Below are 22,104 nucleotides of genomic sequence, written 5' to 3' on the forward strand. Positions count from 1 at the left end.
TGAAATTAATCTGTTATGCTTCAGACTTTGCTACAACTCAGAACTTGAGCTTTAGGGAATTCAAATGTGATTCGTATTTAAAATAATGCACCTCACCAACAAATATAATTTCTCTTCAAAGGGAGAAAAGAACAAAGATCTTTCTTTTGTAATTATTAATAATGAAAAGTAAAGAGCTACAAGTTTAGAGCTCCTATAGTTATAATATTTGCTCCTATAAGGAATGAGAAAAATCACTCAGTGTGCCATGTTTGTATTAAAAATGATTAAAGTTGAAGGCAATGAAATTATTTGAGCTTCTGCTTATACCCACAGATGATGCATGAACGGATAAATGCAGGAGGCAATGTTTCCATGGTGAGGAACTTTGTCCTGCTGGGGTTTTCGGACCTTCCAGAGCTCCAGGGCTTCCTGTCTGGGGTGTTCACCATCATTTATTTGATTATCTTAATTGGAAACAGCCTCATCATCACCATAACAATCCTGGACCCTGCACTACAGAGACCCATGTACTTTTTCCTGGCTAACTTTTCTTCTCTAGAAATCTGTTATATTTCAGTCACTCTCCCTAGGATTCTCTTTGACCTTTGGACTCAGAAGAGAAACATTTCTGTGCTGGGCTGCGCCATGCAGCTGTGTTTCTTCCTTATGTTAGGAACCACTGAGTCCTTCCTGCTTTCCGTGATGTCTTATGACCGCTATGTGGCCATCTGTCACCCTCTGCGCTATCCTCTGCTCATGAACCCAAAGAAGTGTGCTCAGCTGGCAGCTGCCTCCTGGCTGGCCCCAGTCCCAGTCCAGATAGGGCAAACGTGCCAGATTTTCTCTCTGCATTTCTGTAAGTCCAACCAAATCCCCCACTTCTTCTGTGACATACCCCCCATTCTCCAGCTGGCCTGTGGGGACACTTCTGCTCACGAGCTGTCTGTCTATGTAGTGGTCATGTTGGTTGCTGCTGTCCCTTTCATGCTGATCCTTGCCTCTTATAGCAAAATTGTTTCCACCATTCTGAGGTTGCCAACAGCCCAAGGCCGGGCCAAGGCCTTCTCCACGTGCTCTTCCCACCTGCTGGTTGTCGTGCTGTTTTTTGCATCTGCTAGCCTTGCCTACCTAAGGCCAAAGTCCAGCCACTCTGCAGGAACTGATAAACTGCTGTCTCTCTTGTATGCTATCGTGACTCCCATGTTCAACCCCTTGATTTACAGCCTCAGGAACAAAGACGTGATTGTGGCACTGAGAAAATTATTTCTTAACTACACAGTGCCATGATTCTCCTTGACTTTTTTGTCATATAGTTGTCATCGAAACACTTTAACACTCCACAGTCTGCATTTGAGAATATAATGTGTTTTTACTATATTCATATATTCACTTGGAGTATACTGTGCCTGGATGTAGAGTAGAAACACCTAATTAAAAATAAGTTTCAGTATGCATCACATTTCTCCTTAACTGTATAAATTCAAAATGCTGTCATGTTGATTATATTTAGTGGGCATTATTTTCCTAAGTGCCCATACAATAGTTGCATTTTATGATATTTTTTAAATCTATACAGCATAGGGCTGGGGATTTAGCTCAGTGGTTCGGTGGCCTGCCTTGCAAGCTCAAGGACCCGAGTTCAATCCCTAGTATCAAAAAATAAAAAAACCAACAACAACAATAAATCTATACAGCATATAATAGCAGTTACCAATACTAGTTAAACAACTAATGCTTATGGCATGAGTGATTCAGTGAATGAGTACACATGTGAATGAATCTTGAAAAAAATCCATAGATTTTACAGAACCAGTATTAGAATTTGTTTATTTAACTAACTGTGTAGGACTTTGTAATTCTTTCTTATTGATACCAGAAGAAAAGTTCACATTGCTTAGACCTGTGCTTAATAATTGTCTGGGAGGACACATGATTTAAGGTCACACTCCTGCTTCCTTAAACTGATTGTATGTTATACATATATTTCCCTCTTTCTGTTATTACCCAAGTTAATCTCTTTTTAATTACTTAATCTCTGTTAACCACAATAAAAATATATAGAAAGTTTCATACCTATACATTGTTGCAAATATAATTTTTTAAAATAATTTCTGAGATTACTTACTTTCATAGATTCACTGCATTTGTTTACTAAAATATTTTACCTTAAACCCAGATGAATTATATAATATTATTTAATATTTAACCTGGTAGGATTGAGGAAACTGAGCAAGATTTAAGAGAATCCCAAATGTCCCACCTTCAAATGCAAGGGTCTCAAAAACATGTCACTTTAAGGCTTCTTTGTTGTGACATTTCTTTCTTCTTTTAAATGTATTTTATAGTTACATTTCATGTATACAACATAATGGTCTTCATTGTTGGAAATTTGTACCTTTGCGTAATCAACCATGGTTCTTATTTTTACCTGTCGCCTGCCCTTCCATCAACCCCTCCCTTCCTATCTGCAAAGACTTTGTTTCCATTACTTTTCATTTTCTCATATTAATTCCATTCCCCTCTTTCCTTTCCCCTGCCCCTTCCAATTCCCCCCCATTTTCACCTTTTCTTTTTATTTCATATTAGCTATTATACCTTTTAGTCCTTATTTACTATTTCAGTTTCTCACACTAGAGAAACTATTTGTTATTTACACCATGTGTCCTATTAATTTCACTAAAGAGTATCACCTCAATGTGCATCCCTTTAGCTATATATGTCTCTAATTTCTCATTTTATGGATGATTACTATTCCAATTTATAGAAAATAAAACATTTTCTTTATCCAGTCTCCTGTTGATGGGCATTTGGGCTGCTTCCAAGTTTTAGCTATTACAAATTGTGCTGCTATGAACATGGGTGCACATGTATCACTGTGGTGTGATTCTTTTAATTCTTTAGGGAAGATAGCAGAGGAATGGCTGGGTCCAATGAAACTTCCAATCCTAGTTCTTTGAGGCGTCTCCATACCTCTTTCCACAGTGGTTGCGCCATTCTACATTCCCATGAGCAGTGGGGCAGTCAAGGTTCCTCTTTCCCCACAGCACTGCCAGCCTTTGTTATTGGCTGTATTCGTAAGAGCAGCCATTCTTTCTGGGGTGATGTGGAATCTCAGCGTTGGTTCCATTTGCGTCTCTTGGATGACCTGTGATGTTGAACATTTTTTCTTATGTTTATTTGCTATTTCTACTTCTTTTTATGAGCGATATCTATTCTTTTCAGATGTACATTTCTGGATTGGGTCCTTAACTTGGGGAGGTCTGATTTTTTTAACTTATTTATATATTCTAGATAGTAGATCTTTGTTTGATGATCAGCTGGTGAAAATTTTTTCCCACATTGTGGTTTGTCTCTTCACACTGCTGGTGGTTTCTCTTGCTCTGCAGAATCTTTTTTGTTTTGTTCTTTTGTTTTGTTTTGTTTTCGGTTTGTTTGAGACAGGGTCTCACTATGTAGTTGAGACTGCCTTGCAACTCACTATGTAGCCCAGGCTGGTCTCAAACTCACACTGATCCTCCTGACTCAGCCTCTTGAGAGCTGGCATTACAGGCGTGCACCACCATGCCTGGCTGCAGAAACTTTTTAATAAGAGGAGATCCCACTAGTTGATTGATTGTGCTAGCTCACAGGCTGCTAAAATTTTGTTCACAAAATCTTTTACTGTGCCAGAGTTCTACCTAACCTCTCTGTCAGACAGTTAAGTGTTTTTGTTTTAGTATTTAGATCTTTAATCCATTTTGATTTTAGTTTAGTGCTTGGAGAGAGATATAGGTCTAGTTTTAATCTTTGGCACATAGAAACCCAGTTTTTCCAACACCATTTATTAAAGTGGTTATTTTGCCTCTGTGATGGTGTTTGGCTCTTTTTTCAAAGATGAGGTAGCTGAGTATGTCTGGACTTGTTTCTGCACCTTCCAATCTGCTCTACTGGTCCTCGGGTCTGTTTCTTTTCTAGTCCAGGGCTGTTTTTATCACAGTAGCTTTGGAGTATATAGTTTCACATTGTGGACTGTGATACCCCTAACTTCTCTTTATTGCCTGAAACAGCGTTTGCTATTCTAAATATCTTCTTGTTCCAAATGAATTTGTGGATTGTTTTCTCAAGATCTGTGAAGTATGCTGCTGGAATTTCAACTGGCATTGCATTGAATCTATAGAGCAGTTTTGGCAGTATGGCCATTTTTATTATGTTGATTCTTCTTACCCAGGAGCAACGGATGACTTTCTATTTTCTGATATCCTCATCGATCTCCTTTTTCATAGTGCCGTATTTTTCAGAGTAGAGGTCTTTGGTTCCTTTCCTTAAGTTGAATTCTAAGTATTGCAATTTTTTGGATGCTATCATGAAAGAAATTTTTTGTTCCATTTTTCCTCTAGTGAGTCTGTTTTCCATGTACAGAAAAGCTATTGATTTTTCTGTGTAAACCTTGTATCCAGCCACTTTCTGGAATGTGCTTATTAAGTCTAGAATGCTTTTGGTGGAGTTCTTGGTGTTTTCTATATGGAGTATCATGCCATCTGCAAATATTGAGAATTTGAATTTTTTCTTTCCTATCTTTATTCCTTTTATTTCTTTCTCTTGTCTAATTGCTCTGACTAATGTGTCCAAAACTATATTGAACAGGAGAGGTGATAGTGGACCTCCTTGTCTTCTTCCTGATTTGAGTGTGAAGGATTTCAGTTTTTGACCATTTAGTATGATATTGCTTGTTGGCTTTTCATAGATGGCTTTTATCAGATTAAGGTAGAGACTGTCTATTCCAATTTTCTGTAAGTTATTTTTTTTATCATGAATGTGTGTTGAATTTTGTCACATGCTTTGTCTGCATCTATTGAGATGATAATATGCTTTTTATCCTTGGCTCTGTTTAAATAGTGTATTACAATTACTGATTTTTGTATGTGGAGCCATCTATGAACCCCTGGGATAAATCTGACTTGATCAGGGTGTATGATCTTCGGGATGATCTTCTGGATTCTATTTGCCAGTATCCTATTAAGGATTTTTGCATCTATGTTCATTAGTGAGATTGGCCTATAGCTCTCTTTTTTGGTTGGATCTTTCTCTGCTTTGGGGATAGAGGTGTTGCTTGCTTTCAGGAATGTATTTGGGAGTATTGCTTCCCTTTCAATTTCACTGACGTAAGAGTAGTGGCAGTAGTTCCTCTCTAAATGTCTTGTAGAACTCAGCAGTGAAGCCATCAGGGATCAGGACTTTTCTTAGTTGGTAAGCATTTAATTACATTTTCAATTTCATTGATTGATATTGGGTTGCTTAGAATTTTTAGGCCATCTTTGTCCAACTTTAGTAATTCATACAAATCTAGGAATCTGTCCATTTTCGTCATAAGACTACTTTCATTGTGTCCCATGGATTCTGGTATGTTGTATTGTCATTGTCATTTAATTGTGGGAACTGTCTGATATCTTTTATAATATCCTTTGTGACACATTGGTTATTCAGGAGTGTAGTGTTCATTTCCCATGTGTTTGTGAAATTCTTGTGGTTTATTTATCTATTGATCTCCAATTTCATTGTACTATGTTCTGATAATATACAGGGCATCATTTTATCTCTTTTGCACTTACTTAGACATGTTCTATGATCGAGTATGTGGTCTATTTTCGAAAGTGACCCACGTGTGCTGAAAAGAATGTGTACTCTGATTTTGTTGGGTAAAACACTCTGTAAACATCTGTTAAGTTTATGTTTTAAGAGTTTGAGTTTCAGTATTTTGTTGTTTATTTTCTATCTAGTTGATCTATCTATTTGTGACAGTGAGGTACTGAGGTTCCCCACTACTATTGTGTTAGTGCTCATTTGATTTTTTATGTCCAGTAGTATTGGTTTTATATAATTTGGTGCACTAGTGTTTGGTGCATGTATATTTTTTATTGTTATCTCTTCCTCTTGGATTTTCCCTTTATAAGCAGGTAGTGTCCTTCTTTGTCTGTCTTAATCAATGTGGCTTTGAAATCCATGTGATCGGCAAAGAGGATAGCTACTCCTGCTTTTCTTTGGGTTCCTGTTGCATGGGGTATTGTTTTTACCTTTTGACTTTCAGTCTATGAGTTTCTTTTTGAATTAAATGTGTTTCTTGAATGGAGCATATTGTTAGATCTTACTCTTGACCCATTCTACCAATCTATTTCTTTTTATTGGTGAATTGAGACTATTAACATTGAGAGCAAAACTGATATGTATTGACTTATCCTTGTCTTGACATTTTCTTCTTGTTGGATTCTCCCCATTGCTTTTAATTTCTTGTCATGCTTGATGGATTCATTCTGTTGGGCTTCCTGGGTTTTTATGTTCATTTTCACTTTCTAGGATATTTCTTAAAGTTTTTCTAAGGTATTCTTTGTCATGAAAGTATCTTATTTCTCCATCAATTTTGAAAGACAGTTTTGCAGGGTACTTCAGTCTGGTTTGGTGGCTCTTTTCCTTTAGGGCTTGAAATACTTCACTCCAAGCTCTTCTTGCCTTGAGGATTTGTGTTGAGAAGTCTACAGTGATTATGATAGGCTTTGCTCTGTATGCGATTTGTTTCTTTTTTCTGACCACTTTTAGAATCGTATCCTTCTATTTGGGTTTCTGGAATCTTAATGATTATATATCTATGTGTACATTTTTTATCAGCACCATTTGGAGTTCTATGTGCCTCACTTACATGTATGTCAAATTGTTTTCCCCTACTTGGGAAGTTTTCTGCCATTACTTCTGTAAACAGTTATTTTTATGCCATCTGCACTGTCCTGTTTCTTCATTGATTCTGATTAGTCTTATATTATTCTTTTTTGCATCATCTAGCAACTGGTGGATTGTTTTCTCATGTTCCCTTACTATTATTAAGACATGTTTATTTTCCTGGTCACTAACTGCAATCCTATCTTCTATATCTGAAATTCTATCTTTGCATTGTCTCATTCTCCAGTGTAAACCTTCAGTGGAGTTTTTAATCTCCTGAAAATCTGTTTGCATTTGTTTTATCATTTCCATTTGTTTCCTATGTTGGAATTCCTTCATGTTCCTCAGCTCCTCTATTTTTTTTATCCTTGTCAGCTCTAGATTTAGTAATCATATCTTGCAGGATGGGCACAATTTCTGCTATTACCTGAGAAATTATTTGTGATTCAAGTTTTTCCATATCCTCTTTTGTTGCTAGTTCAGGGAGTCCAGGTTGTTAAGAATCAGACTGTTTCATCTTTTTTCCCTTTGGGTTGCCCTATGTCATCTGGAGCTCTGTTTTGGGGATTTATTACCATGTCTTCTCATTTCAACAGTTGCAGCCTGTTGCACCTTTATTGAGACAACCTTTTGCTCACCCAGTGGCCTTCAATTCTAAGCAAGGCACAAAGGGCTTTTTCTGATGCTCAACAGTACACAAATTCCTGGGTTCAAGCCACTGTTCCATGGGCTGGGTCTCTGACTGAAGCTTGTATGCCTGTTCATCTGTTTTTGGGGTGGACCCTGGCTAGGCAGTTTTGCTGCAGCCTCTGGGGTCCTGGAGGACACCTGGCTGGGATCTGCCTGCAGCTGCACTGATCTGGACCACACCACTGCTCCCTGGGATCTGCACACACATGGGGCAGGCCTCTGACTGAAGCTTTTGTGCCTCTGCAGCTCTTTCCTCAGTGGGTCTTGGTTGGGTGGGTTTGCCCCAGCCTGTGGGGTTGGAGCCTGCCTGGGATCTGCCTGCAGCCTCTCTGGCCTGTACCACACACACTACAGTCTATTGTCCTAGAAAAACCTCTTTACATGTGATCAGCAATTTCAAGAAGTTTCAGTCCATAGTTGACTTACTCCAAGGCAAGGCAGCATGACAGAGGCATTGCAGAAGAGGAATATTTCATGACAAGGAGAAGGCAAAAAGTCAACAGCAAGCAGCAAGCAGCCTGTTGTTACATATCATATGACAGTTATTCCAATCTGTGTTTTAACTCTGACTGTAAACACATATATAAGGCACGTGATAAGGGCCTTTTTAGTTTTTAACCATTTGCACTTTGTAGTATCTAACATATGACAATACATTTTATTCATATGTTTCCTACATGAAAATTTGCATATATACTTCATACAGTGTTTCATGTGCATCAAATACTTGGCTTCTGGTACATGTGAAAGACCATGCTAGTGACCACCGTGATGATAATGACCCAGAACACCCAGTCTTCAGGCCAGTCTGCCACACACCCCTCACCTCTCTACCCAGGAAGAGACTTTTCCACAATGAACAAGAGCTTCAGATGGAGACCAAGACCCACTTTTCAAATAAACTTTTATTCACCTGATATATTGTAAACATATTCATCACGGGGTATGGTGCACACACATTTTGCATCTTGATCCTCTTCACTTTTTTCTCCTCCTTCTCTCCTTCCTGTCCTCTCCCAAGTGCAGGTCCGATCGCTAAATGCAATTTTATATTTTGATTATAAAGGGATATTAATGATAAAAATCATCTCATAGCCGGTGACAGGGCAACTCAGCTGGAAATGACATACTGTATCCTTTTTCTCAGCTTGGTAGACTCTTAATTTTAGTTTATATCAGGAGTTATATCTAGAAATTCTGCAAGGCTTTTCCAGTTTGTACTCCTTAAAAGAAATAGGTGAGAGGTCCCATTTCAATATGCTGTCTCCCATCTCATTTTCAGGGGAAGGTATGATGAGGCCAGACAGGAAGTGTGCAGCTGGTGGAGGAAGATGATAGTGAAGAGAACACAACCATCTGGCAACCCTAGAAATCACATCTCCATGTTGGGTGGTAGAAAAACAGACTTCCTAGTCTCACACATGGTGTGCAGGCACCCTGTAAAGAGCATGTCATTTGGCGAGATCATCATACTGTTTTGTTATGAGCTAGGCTTGTAGTTTTTAGCAGTCACTGAGAAGGATGCCTGTCTGCCAACTTATGGGATCAGCATGGCCTCAGAAGGCTTTGGTGTCCTCCAAATTCCTTGGGTGGCAGGCAGAATACTTTAGCTCAATTAGAAGGTTACTTGAGAAAGAGTTCATCCCCAGGGTGGAAATACATTGTACTTAAAGCACATTATCAGTTCTGATGACAGATCATATTTGAGCTGGCTGTTACGCTCTCTTTCAACAAATTACCAAGCCTGGAAATAAATCCTTCTTCTTCCTCTCTCATTTCTTATGCAGACAATAAAGGTACATATTATGTTTTACTTTGATTCAAACATCCTTCCATGTAATGGAAGTTAAATTCTATACGTATCTGTATCTTTTGCACTGGGAAATAACACCTAATTACACCAAATTTTTAAAAATAATTTTTGTATGAAGTTTCAAAATACTAATGCAGATATGCTTTGTGCTTTCCTAGCTTTATTTATGACAAGATGAATTAAGATCTAAATGACAAGTACTTTTTGTATAATAAGATCGTATATTAAATAGTATGATTTTGTCAGTAGCAGCATTGTGATTCTTGCTATTTATGAAAGTATTACTTTGTGTAAGTTTATATTTAAGCATTGTGTCTGTAGAAAGTCCCAGAGTGTTATCTCTGTACAACTTTACATAATTAAAGAGTGAGACACAGAGTGAACATCACTGAATTGGCTTCTCTATCAAAGGGTGGCCTACGTTTGGCTTACTGGTCCCACACAAGTGTTGAGTCTGGGTGAATGGGAAGTGAGTAAAATATGATTATGGTATGGAGGGAAATATAGCAAAAAATTGTACAGATTTGTCTTAACTTGAAGTCATATTTTTGTAATGCCTTAATTAAATATTTAGTTCTGACCATTGTAGAAACTCAGTTACAGAACTTCTTTTTGGCAGGATGTGCCATTAATTTTTTTTTTTACTTTTTCTGATACATACATACTATGTATGTTACTGTATTTATATTCTGCCATGTGCTGTTTGCACATTCTACACTGCATAATTCTCAATTCAGAGTAAATTTATTTCCACAAATGTTTGTTTTTATGACAGAAACTTTCAAAATGTTTCCTATTTCCCTTTCAAAAGTAACTGTGGAGTGGCACGTTCTCTGTTTTCCTTTTAATTGTTGGCAAAGCACAGCTCAAACACTAACCAGAGCTTCAAGTGCTCTTGTCCACCTGTCGGCCTCACCTCCTGCGTTCTTTTCTCTTCCAGGTGATAATCGAGTTATTTCAGTCTTCCAGTCTTGAGCATCGCATTTCATCCAGGAAAGTATATAATTATATAAGTTTATTAGGCAGTGTTTAGGATGTACCTTTGTGCGTTTCTGCACTTTTTCTATGATAACAGGAAATTATGTATCTTTCCTTTCATTTTCAGAAAATCTTCAGGGTGCCCCTTGCTGCATGGGCTGTTATTTCTTTATTTGCGTGAGCGTGTGTGTGTGTGTGTGTGTGTGTGTGTGTGTGTGTGTGTATGACAGTTTTATAATAGTGAAGACTGAATAGGGGTTTTATGCAGCCCTGTATATACTTTTATTTTCAGATAGGCTCTCCCGGTGCTGCCGGGTTTTACGGGAGACCTTCCTCCTCAGCCTCCCAGACAGCTGGGATCACAGATGTGCCAGATGCTCCCAGCACCTGCATCTGTGTATTTGCTAAACTCCCGTTGTGATCACTGTGCTGACTCACCACGAGTCTCAGTTTAGGGATATTGTGCGTCTCTTCTGCATGATGATTTAGTCTCCTCTGCTTTTCAAATAACAAAAAACATAGATGTGATCCAGTGCATAGCAAAAACAGTGCGATGAACTGCTACTTCAGCAGGAGATGTGAAATCACAGTAGTTGGTAATTGCCCAACTAACCACGCATCCTGAGCACACACAGACACACAGAGTTCTACTCAATCCGTGTCTGGGGGAGAGACCTGCAGATTGGGGATAACCTGGTGTGCCCCCTGGGGACAAGTCTTGTCATGCAATCAATTCCACTCATTGGTCATTTCAAAGTTAAGTTAAGGGGTCCAATTTTGTGAAAAACTGAATTGCATACAATATGTGCAGAATACCAACCTAAATGTCCATATAACTGTAGTGATAAAGAAAGAACATAGTAAGAAGAATAATCACTGTCCAATACACTCAAATATATAAAAACACGTGTAAGCAACCATTTAGGAAAAGATGGAATACAACAAAAAATGTGAAGAAGCAACATTTAGTGAAGACCTGAGTGATGCAGGGACATCATGCAGAAGAGTTCTGGTCTTCATTCCTTCTCTACAATAAATGCACAGTTCAAATCTGCACATTCTAATTCATCACTTCCTTGGTCATAGATTCTGGCTGAACCTTTTAAATAATGAGCTTTACCAGGAAGGAAACAAGTTCATTGCTCTTCTTGAAAAATCACGATAAAGCTTACAAATGCTAACTTCACAGATCTAACATTAAAGTGCAAATAAAACAGGAAAATTATCTAATATCCTGTTTTATAGTTATGTCTTATTACTCCTTTATAATAAAGAAGCATGTCATACAGAAAACAAAAGCTGAATAAAACTATAAAGCAGATACCAGAAGAAATAAAATAAAATTCACTGTATGAAGCTCTAAGAACTATTATGGATTTTATAAAAGTATCTACTTAATACAATTCACTTATAACTGAAAATGATAGGAAGGGAAATTGACAGGTGAGGACTTCATGGTAAATTAATGAAATTAATAATTGTTTTGCTTCAGACTTTGCTACAAATCAGATCTCGAGCTTTAGAGAATTCAAATGTAAATAACATTTAAAATAATGCATCTCAACAAAAAATGTAATTTATCTTCAACGGGAAAAAAGAATAAAGTCCTTTCTTGTGTATTTATTAATAACACCAAGTAAAAAACTACGAGGTTAGAGCTCCTATATTTATGATATTTGCTCCTATAGCGAATGGGAAAATCACTCAGTGTGCCATGTTTGTATTAAAAATGATTAAAGTTGAAGGCAATGAAATTACTTGAGCTTCTGCTTATTCCCACAGATGACACCTGAAGGGATACATGCAGGAGAGGAGGCAATGTTTCCATGGTGAGGCACTTTGTCCTGCTGGGGTTTTCGGAACTTCCAGAGCTCCAGGGCTTTCTGTCTGGGGTGTTCACCATCATTTACTTGGTTGTGCTAATTGGAAACAGCCTCATCATCACCGTAACAATCCTGGACCCTGCACTACAGAGACCCATGTATATTTTCCTGGCAAATTTTTCCTCTTTGGAAATCTGTTATGTTTCAGTCACTCTCCCTAGGATTCTCTTTGACCTTTGGACTCAGAAGAGAAACATTTCTGTGCTGGGCTGTGCCACACAACTGTGTTTCTTCCTTATGCTTGGAACCACTGAGTGCTTCCTGCTGGCCGTGATGTCCTATGACCGCTATGTGGCCATCTGTCACCCTCTGCACTATCCTCTGCTCATGAACCCAAAGAAGTGTGCTCAGCTGGCAGCTGCCTCCTGGCTGGGTCCAGTTCTTGTGCAGATAGGGCAAACGTGCCAAATCTTCTCTCTGCATTTCTGTAAGTCCAACCAAATCGCCCACTTCTTCTGTGACATACCCCCCATTCTCAAGCTGGCCTGCGGGGACACTTCTGCTCAGGAGGTGTCTGCCTATGTGTTAACACTGCTGGTTGGTGCTGTCCCCTTCATGCTGATCCTTGCCTCTTATTGCAAAATCGTTTCCACCATTCTGAGGTTGCCAACAGCTCAAGGCCGGGCCAAGGCCTTCTCCACGTGCTCTTCCCACCTGCTGGTTGTGTTGCTCTTTTTTGGATCGTCTACCATTACTTACTTCAGACCAAAGTCCAGCCATTCTGCCAGAACTGACACACTGCTGTCTCTCTTCTACACTGTCGTGACCCCCATGTTCAACCCCTTCATTTATAGCCTGAGGAACAAGGATGTGATTGTGGCACTGAGAAAATTATTTTTTAAAAACACAGTGCCATGATTCTCCTTGATGTTTTGGTCATATAGTTGCTGCCAGAGAACCATTTTAAAACTCTGCCATCTCTGTTTGAGAAGTTAATGTGCTTTTATTACATTTATATCCAGGCTTGCAATGTACTGTGCCTGGATGTATTGTGGACCCACCAACTATCATCAGGAAGCCATGCCTGGACATGGTAAATTAAATTTTCATGTGCATCAACTTTACCCTGTAAATCTATCTATTCAAAATTCTGTCATGTTCATACCATTTACTGGACATTATTTTCCTAAATGCCCATATAGTGCTTGTGTTTTATTTTATACAGCATATAATAGTATTTTCCAGTAGTACTTAAACAATTAGTACTTATTGTGTGAGTGATTCAGTGAATGAGTAGACACCTGAATGAACCCTGAATAAATCTAGAGACATTGCATAACCAGCCGAAGAATTTATTTATTTCACTAACTGTGTAGGTCTATTTAGTTCTTTCGTATTGATTTCAGCAGAAAAGATCACAGTGTTTACCCTCTGCCTTATAATTTCCTAGGAGAATACATTATAAAAGGCAACAGTTCTGCTTGCTTACACTGGTTTTATTTTGTACATATATTTTTATCCTTTATATTTTGGCTCCAATTAATGTCTTTTTAATTATTTAATCTCTGTACAAATAATTGCAAATATGAAATTTTGTCAAATTATGTCTGTTGTTAATTAAAGTTCTCATGTATTTATTGCATTCGTTTACTCACATTTTTTATTGCAATCCCACCTAAAGTGTGTAAAATTATTTAATATTTAAACTGATATGACTGAGGAAAGTGAGCATGACTCAGTAGAATCCTGAATGTCCCACATTCACATGCAAGGGTCACAGGGATTTAGCTCGGTGGTTCCACCACATGCCTCACAAGTGCAAGGTCTTGAGTTCGATCCCTGCTACCAAAAAAAAAAAAAAAATCAAGGGTCTCAAAAACATGAGCCCCTCTAAGACATTTTTGTTGCTGGGTTTTATATGACTGTTATTCCAGTTGGTAGTTTTAACTCATTGTAAGTATGCATCCATGGCATGTGATAAGGGTCATGTTAGCTTTTCTTCTGAACATAGTTGTATTTCTCTGTGCACATCCTACTATCTAACATATGGCATTGCACTTCTCTCATCTGCTTTCTTCATGTGAACCTGCATTTATATATGTCTTCACGTGGTCTTTTTTGTGCATCAAGTATTTGGCATCTGGTAGATGAGAAGGACTGTGCTAGTGACCACTGTGATGACGAAGCCAGCAAATGCTAGCATTCAAGGTCCTTTTGCTGAAATATACAGTAGAATTCACAGTGTTTTAGGTACAGGGCTGTCCAATGAATTCAGGAAACTTAATATTTTTCCGTGAAATTTATTGGTACCTTTTCGGTATAGGTTATGATCACACCCAACACTGGAAATCTGTATCTCTACATTGTATATCTTGGTTCTTCCTATTTCCCAGCCCTCCCTTCAGCTCCTCCATCTTTCCTTGTTTACAAAGACATTGATTCCACCATTTCCCTTTTCACATATTTTTTCTTTTTCCTTTTTACCTTTCCACTACCCCTCCCACTTCCTCTACCCCTTTAGAACTTTTCTTCCTACTACACAATATCAATTATACATTTTATCCTTATTACGCTTTTAGTCTTTCACACCACAGAAACTATTTCATAATTACATGTGTGTCTTATTAATTTTACTTAAGAGTATGACCTCGATGTGCATCCACTTAGCTATAAATCTCTCTAGTTTCGGGTTCTCTGTGGACGAGTCCTACTCCATTTTATTAAAAATACCACATCTACTTTATCCAGTTTCCAGCTGATGGGCAATTGGGCTGTTTGCAAATTTTAGCTATGACAAACTGTGCCACTCTAAAAATGAGCCAGCATATATTGCTGTGGTGTAATTCTTCTAAATCATTTAGGAAGATACCCAGCAGAGGAATAGCTGGGTCAAATGAAGCTCTAGTCCTAGATCTTTAAGTTTTCTCCAAGTTGATTTCCACAGTGATTGCACCAGTCTGCACTCCCACCAATAATGAAGAAGAGTTCCTTTCTCCCCACAACCCCACCAGCATTTGTTACTCATTGATTTCTTGATAGCAGTGATTCTTTCTGGGGTGAGATGACATCTCAGTGTTGTTTTGATCTGCATCTCTCGAATGACCAGTGGTGTTGAACATTTTTTCAGATGTTTATTGGCTGCTTTTATTTCTTTGTGTGAGAAATGTCTGTTCATTTCAGATGCCTATTTTTGAGTCAGGTCTTTATATTTGGTGGGGGTCTGATTTTTTTGAGTTCTTTCTATATTCTGGATAGTAGGCATTTGTCTTAGGAACAGCTGGTAAAAATGTTTTCCCACACTGTAGGTTGTCTCTTAGCTCTTCTGGTGATTTCTCTTGCAGTGCAGAAGCTTTTTAAAAAGATGAGATTCCAGGAGGTGATTCTTTGTGCACGTCCACGTGTACATCTCTATGAATTGCACTCTGAGTGAACTTTCACCAATCTTCTAAGGTCGTCATACTTAGTATGTTCACTGTTGTTGCTCTCTACCATCCTTGTTATGATATTTTGTTTTGTTTTCTTCATAGAAGTAAGAAGACTGCTTTTTATATTGTATTTATTAGCCCCCACTGGTTCCACACTGCAGCAAGACAAGCGAATGCCCTGGGAGTAAGGCCCTGCCCAAGTGCTGGAATCTGCAGCCAGCGGCCTCAGCCCCGCCTCCTCCGCGTCACCTCTGAACCCCTTGCACTGCTGACCAAGGGCGCTGCAGATCGGGGGAGCGCTTTAAGCCTCGCCCTGGGGAGGCTTTGCAGGTCGGCCCGAGCTGCTCACAGGAGCCCTAGGAAGAGAAGGGAAAAGTCCTAAGCGCTGGCCCTGGGGAGGAAAAAAGAGCAAGGAGAAGGGAAGACGCAAATGTGGAACAGAGCTACCACCTCGCGGTCCCCTGGCTGCCGAGGCTGTGGGTCCCAAGTCTGAGGCCAGTGCGGGCTCCAGTCAGACCCAGTCCATGAGAGGAGAGGAAGAAGGTGGGAGGTGGTGCCCAGCACGCGGATCACTGCGCTGGCTAACTGGGGGTGCTGTCCTGACAGAAGGTAATCCGTTGTATGGTCAGTCTCCCTGCGGGGCGCTTATGAAGCCTTTGCCCATTAAAGGAAGGTTTCCGTGACTGCAGGGAGTACAGCGCATTCCCATAGCTGGTGGAGCCAGCATCCTCCAGTCAACCTTGGAGGGCACTGGAGAGTCTGCGCCTCACCTGGACGGGAGAGGACGCTCCCGCTTGGCCGCCTGCAAAATGCAACACTGGCCCGGATTCTGTCTCGGGTGTGAACTGTGGCAGAGGATTCTGCTGAGTCTCAGCCCAGGGGAGCTGTAAACAGATCCACGCAAGCAGCTGTTGGACACCTTTGTAACCATATTGGAACTAAGCCATTTGCTGTCCTAGGTCTCGGACAGCCAGTGCCCCTATAGGATGTCAGATTTATTAGGCTTCATAATCAGGGGGATAATTTCTTATACTAAATACAGTCCATAAGACGAATATATAAGTACACAAAATTCTCACTGGATGATCTGTCTATATATCTGTCTATACAGACATACATTAGAAATGTGAAGGCACCTATGCAGATTACCACTACTAGTATTTCTAGTGTTATTGCTGGAGTGTCTTTAGAAAAGAATATTTGCAATTGTATTAACTTTGATTATTATTCTGTAGGTGTCCTTAAAATGGAATGTTTAAAATCTTTGAATATTTAGCAATGGTGCAACATGTGTGTCAAACGTTTATGTTCTATAAATAAAACTATTCATCGGGCCGTTTGAGCACAGCTGCTCCCTTGGTCAGCAACTCCTGGAGCTCCTGAAAGGGCTTTACGCTGCCCTGACTCAGCTCTGTGCCTCTGAAGCAAAACCCACGAGAGGGGAAGCACCTGTGTCCCCAGTGATGTACCTCAAACATCGCTCACAATGTAGAATACCAGCTCAATGTCCTCATTATATTACTATGAGCCTGAATAAAAAACAGGCCTGGAGTGAAACAGGGAGCTAATACTAAAAATATGTCTTACTCTAAGTTAATATATAAAAAATGCTTTGGAAGCTGGACATGGTGGTGCACGCCTGTAATCCCAGCACTCTGGAGGCTGAGGCAGGAGGATCACTGTGAGCTCAAGACAAGTCTGGGCTACAAACTGAGTTCCATGGACAGCTTGGCAAACCATGAGGGACAGTCAGGCCCAGTCTCAAAGTGGTCACACTATTTACCACAACTTAATTTGATTTTTGTTTTGGTTTTTTTTTTTTTTTTGGTTTGTTTGTTTGTTTGTTTGTTTGTTTGAGACAGGATCTCACTATGTGTTTGAGACTGACCTGGAACTCACTAGATAGCCCAGGCTGGTCTCGAACTCACAGCGATCCTCCTGACTTTCTATATTCTGGATAGTAGGCATTTGTCTTAGGAACAGCTGGTAAAAATGTTTTCCCACACTGTAGGTTGTCTCTTAGCTCTTCTGGTGATTTCTCTTGCAGTGCAGAAGCTTTTTAAAAAGATGAGATTCCAGGAGGTGATTCTTTGTGCACGTCCACGTGTACATCTCTATGAATTGCACTCTGAGTGAACTTTCACCAATCTTCTAAGGTCGTCATACTTAGTATGTTCACTGTTGTTGCTCTCTACCATCCTTGTTATGATATTTTGTTTTGTTTTCTTCATAGAAGTAAGAAGACTGCTTTTTATATTGTATTTATTAGCCCCCACTGGTTCCACACTGCAGCAAGACAAGCGAATGCCCTGGGAGTAAGGCCCTGCCCAAGTGCTGGAATCTGCAGCCAGCGGCCTCAGCCCCGCCTCCTCCGCGTCACCTCTGAACCCCTTGCACTGCTGACCAAGGGCGCTGCAGATCGGGGGAGCGCTTTAAGCCTCGCCCTGGGGAGGCTTTGCAGGTCGGCCCGAGCTGCTCACAGGAGCCCTAGGAAGAGAAGGGAAAAGTCCTAAGCGCTGGCCCTGGGGAGGAAAAAAGAGCAAGGAGAAGGGAAGACGCAAATGTGGAACAGAGCTACCACCTCGCGGTCCCCTGGCTGCCGAGGCTGTGGGTCCCAAGTCTGAGGCCAGTGCGGGCTCCAGTCAGACCCAGTCCATGAGAGGAGAGGAAGAAGGTGGGAGGTGGTGCCCAGCACGCGGATCACTGCGCTGGCTAACTGGGGGTGCTGTCCTGACAGAAGGTAATCCGTTGTATGGTCAGTCTCCCTGCGGGGCGCTTATGAAGCCTTTGCCCATTAAAGGAAGGTTTCCGTGACTGCAGGGAGTACAGCGCATTCCCATAGCTGGTGGAGCCAGCATCCTCCAGTCAACCTTGGAGGGCACTGGAGAGTCTGCGCCTCACCTGGACGGGAGAGGACGCTCCCGCTTGGCCGCCTGCAAAATGCAACACTGGCCCGGATTCTGTCTCGGGTGTGAACTGTGGCAGAGGATTCTGCTGAGTCTCAGCCCAGGGGAGCTGTAAACAGATCCACGCAAGCAGCTGTTGGACACCTTTGTAACCATATTGGAACTAAGCCATTTGCTGTCCTAGGTCTCGGACAGCCAGTGCCCCTATAGGATGTCAGATTTATTAGGCTTCATAATCAGGGGGATAATTTCTTATACTAAATACAGTCCATAAGACGAATATATAAGTACACAAAATTCTCACTGGATGATCTGTCTATATATCTGTCTATACAGACATACATTAGAAATGTGAAGGCACCTATGCAGATTACCACTACTAGTATTTCTAGTGTTATTGCTGGAGTGTCTTTAGAAAAGAATATTTGCAATTGTATTAACTTTGATTATTATTCTGTAGGTGTCCTTAAAATGGAATGTTTAAAATCTTTGAATATTTAGCAATGGTGCAACATGTGTGTCAAACGTTTATGTTCTATAAATAAAACTATTCATCGGGCCGTTTGAGCACAGCTGCTCCCTTGGTCAGCAACTCCTGGAGCTCCTGGAAGGGCTTTATGCTGCCCTGACTCAGCTCTGTGCCTCTGGAGCAAAACCCACAGAGAGGGGAAGCACCTGTGTCCCCGGTGATGTACCTCAAACATCGCTCACAATGTAGAATACCAGCTCAATGTCCTCATTATATTACTATGAGCCTGCATAAAAAACAGGCTCAGAGTGAAACAGGGAGCTAATACTAAAAATATGTCTTACTCTAAGTTAATATATAAAAAATGCTTTGGAAGCTGGACATGGTGGTGCATGCCTATAATTCCAGCACTCTGGAGGCTGAGGCAGGAGGATCACTGTGAGTTCAAGACAAGTCTGGGCTACAAACTGAGTTCCAGGTCAGTCTCAACTACATAGTGAGACCCTGTCTCAAAAACAAAACAAAACAAAACAACAACAACAAAAATGCTTTGGAGTGAAGATTTTGAGTTACAATCTGGTTTCCATCACTTCTTGGATTCACACTCAATGCCTTAGTTCCCTTCTGTGTGAAATAACAATGGCCGTGGTAGGTTTGATGTCTTCGTGAAAAGAATCTGTGTTATGTACAAAGTTTTAGAATATTTTATATATCTAACATTATTTATAATATATAACTACTATTACAACTTAAAATGCAAGAAAATATTGGGAGAATTAAAAATAATTTTGCAGTTTTTTGGGGTACTGGAGATCAAACTCAGGTCCTTTAGCTTGTGAAGCAGGCGCTGGAACCACTGAGCTAAATCCTCGGTCCTAAAAATAATTTCTGAAAGTAATGGTTGGAACTTTGTTCTTATGTTTCAGTTTCTACAAAGAACAATTTTGTAGGTAAACAGTGGGATGGATAGATAGATAGATACATAGATAGATAAATACATAGATGGATTTGCTGACAGGTAAACAGATACATAAATACACATAGGTAGACAATTTCCATAATTTAAGCTTTAATAGATTAGAAGATGTAGAAACAACTCCTGGCATCGTCAGCCACCTAATCTTACACAAGGAAGCCAACCACCCTCACTGGAGGACAGACAGCCTCTTTAATAAATGGTGCTGGGCAAACTGGATTTCAACTTGCCAAAAATTAAAACTAGACCTATATCTCTCACCATTCACTAAACTAAAATCAAAATGGATTAAACATCTAACTATTAAAACAGAATCACTAAACTGGCTGGAAGAGAGGTTAGGTAGAACTCTTCAAGACATTTTGTGTAGGAAAAGATTTCATGAACAAAACTTCAGTTGCCCGAGAAGTAGCAGGAAGAATTGACAGTGGGACCTCTTCTTATCAGAAAGCTTCTGCACAGCAAGAGAAACCAGCAATAGTGTGAAGACATGAGCCCACATGTGGGAAAAAAGTTTTACCAGCTGTTCCTAAGACAAAGATCTATTATCTAGAATATATAAAGAACTTAAAAAGATCAGACTTTCTCAAATTTAAAGATCCCATCCAAAAATGGGCATCTGAAATGAACAGACATTTCTCAAAGATGTAGAAATAGCAAAGAAACATATGAAAACATGTTCAACCTCACTGACCATTCTAGAGATGTAAATAAAAGAACACTGAGATTCCACCTCACCCCAGAAAGAATGGCTGCTATCGAGAAATCAACCAATAATAAATGCTGTCAAGGAATCAACCAACAATGTTATTGGGGCTGTCAGGAAAAAGGAATCTTTCTCCACTGCTGGTGGGCGTGTGCACTGGTGCAACGGCTGTGGAAATCAGTATGGACAAGAACTAGAATTAGAGGTCCCATTTGACTAAGCTATCCCACTGCTGGGTATCTTCCCAAAAGAATTAAAAGAATCACACCACAGCAATATAAGTGCACCCATGTTTATAGTGGCACAGATTGTAATAGCTAAAACATGGCACCAGCCCAAGAGCCCATGAACTAGAGACTGGATTAAAACAAATGTAAAGTTTTTTTAAAAAATAAAATGGAGTACTACTTAGCTGTAAAGAATGATAAACTAGAGGCATTTGTAGCTTAATGGATGCACATTGCTGCCATACTCCTGAGCGAAATAAATAAGGCACACATGTGTAAATAGCAAATAGTCTTTCTGCAGTCTCTCACTCTCTCTCTGCAGTCCAAATAGTCTCTTACAATTTGCAGAAAAATGTCGTGAGCTATTTGTAAATCTTCTTAGCTTTTTCATAAATATGCAAATTAGACAGAAAATAGGTCACTTTAACTATGAATATACATGATTCCCATATAGTACTCTTCTCTGACAACACTAGCATTGAAATGAGAGGACAGACAGGTTCCCTTTCAGTGTCCCTACACACCTAGCGACTTGCTGTGAGCCCTTTCTTGGTGTACGTTTTAACTCAACCCCTCACCACCTTTTGTCTCAATATTATTTATGAGAACATCAGCGCACCTGTTCAATGTGCTAAGGTATTTGTTCATCTAACATACCCTCATTTTCCATAATCTGGCAGTGGTAAGAAGAGATTGACGCAATGTTTGCAGTCTGGTCTGTGTTTCTGTGTCCCTGTAGGTGTGCACATAACTCTGAGGACTCCGACACCACCCACGTGCTCAGCCATGAGTGCAGGTGTGAGTTTCTAGGAGCAGTGTACAGTGCAATATTTGGTAAACATATGCATTAACTGAAATTGAAGGGTTTTTATCTGCTAATAAGATGACTATTTAAATTTTTAAGGACGGATTGTAGTAAATATAAATTGCCTTTAATCCCCTCAGAAAATCCTTTCTCCCTCTGGTGTGAACATGCTCATCACCTCTGCACACTCCTGAAGCGGGTCTGGATGCCCCTTTTTGAGGATGACTTCAGTGGGGCTGCCATCAAGCCTCACCCTCCTCAGTCAACATAAAATGTTTCCTGTGGTGGCTCTTTTGACCTTGGGAAGAGCCGGAAGTTGTTCAGGACACCAGATTCTGTGAACAGTTGAAGAATAAGGTGAAAGGGACACAGAAGGTTGAGTAGTACACGGTTCCTCCTACATTCTTTTAGAAGCCAGAAGTTCAGGAGCTTTAGGGCCGAGGTAAAAGATAATGGCATGACACTAGGTGGTAGGCTTTGTGGAAATGCGGCATGGATCTGAGCCTGAGGGAGATGAGAGGGCAAGAAAAGGAATCAGGACAGACCCATTTGTACTAGTTTCCTCCGTGTGGGTTAGGGGTGGCATATACTAGTGAAATTATTAAAAGTAAAATTAT

General features: G+C 40.1%; 2 protein-coding genes across 2 annotated transcripts; both read left to right on the plus strand.

The window, feature by feature from the left end:
* Nucleotides 1-315: 315 nt before the first annotated feature.
* Nucleotides 316-1,269, plus strand: LOC104856777 (olfactory receptor 10AG1). The gene has a single exon (XM_010616263.1). The coding sequence runs from the start codon at nt 316-318 to the stop codon at nt 1,267-1,269; it is 954 nt and encodes a 317-aa protein (XP_010614565.1).
* A 455-nt stretch (nt 1,270-1,724) lies between these two features.
* LOC104856783 (olfactory receptor 10AG1) lies at nt 1,725-12,891 on the plus strand. Its single transcript, XM_010616275.2, has 3 exons — nt 1,725-1,744; nt 7,820-7,882; nt 11,985-12,891. The coding sequence occupies exons 1-3, from the start codon at nt 1,725-1,727 to the stop codon at nt 12,889-12,891; spliced, it is 990 nt and encodes a 329-aa protein (XP_010614577.2).
* Nucleotides 12,892-22,104: the final 9,213 nt, after the last annotated feature.

Source organism: Fukomys damarensis, unplaced genomic scaffold, assembly GCF_012274545.1.
Source record: "Fukomys damarensis isolate Sample0158 unplaced genomic scaffold, DMR_v1.0_HiC HiC_scaffold_118, whole genome shotgun sequence".
Lineage (NCBI taxonomy): Eukaryota > Metazoa > Chordata > Mammalia > Rodentia > Bathyergidae > Fukomys > Fukomys damarensis.

Bases quoted from the DNA above. Each gene is read 5' to 3' on its own strand.
- LOC104856777 (XM_010616263.1), top strand. From the start codon at position 316: ATGATGCATGAACGGATAAATGCAGGAGGCAATGTTTCCATGGTGAGG.
- LOC104856783 (XM_010616275.2), top strand. From the start codon at position 1,725: ATGAGTGATTCAGTGAATGA. The intron at 1,745-7,819 runs GTACACATGTGA...GAGGCATTGCAG, and splicing joins ATGAGTGATTCAGTGAATGA to AAGAGGAATATTTCATGACA. The intron at 7,883-11,984 runs GTTACATATCAT...TTCCATGGTGAG, and splicing joins CAAGCAGCAAGCAGCCTGTT to GCACTTTGTCCTGCTGGGGT.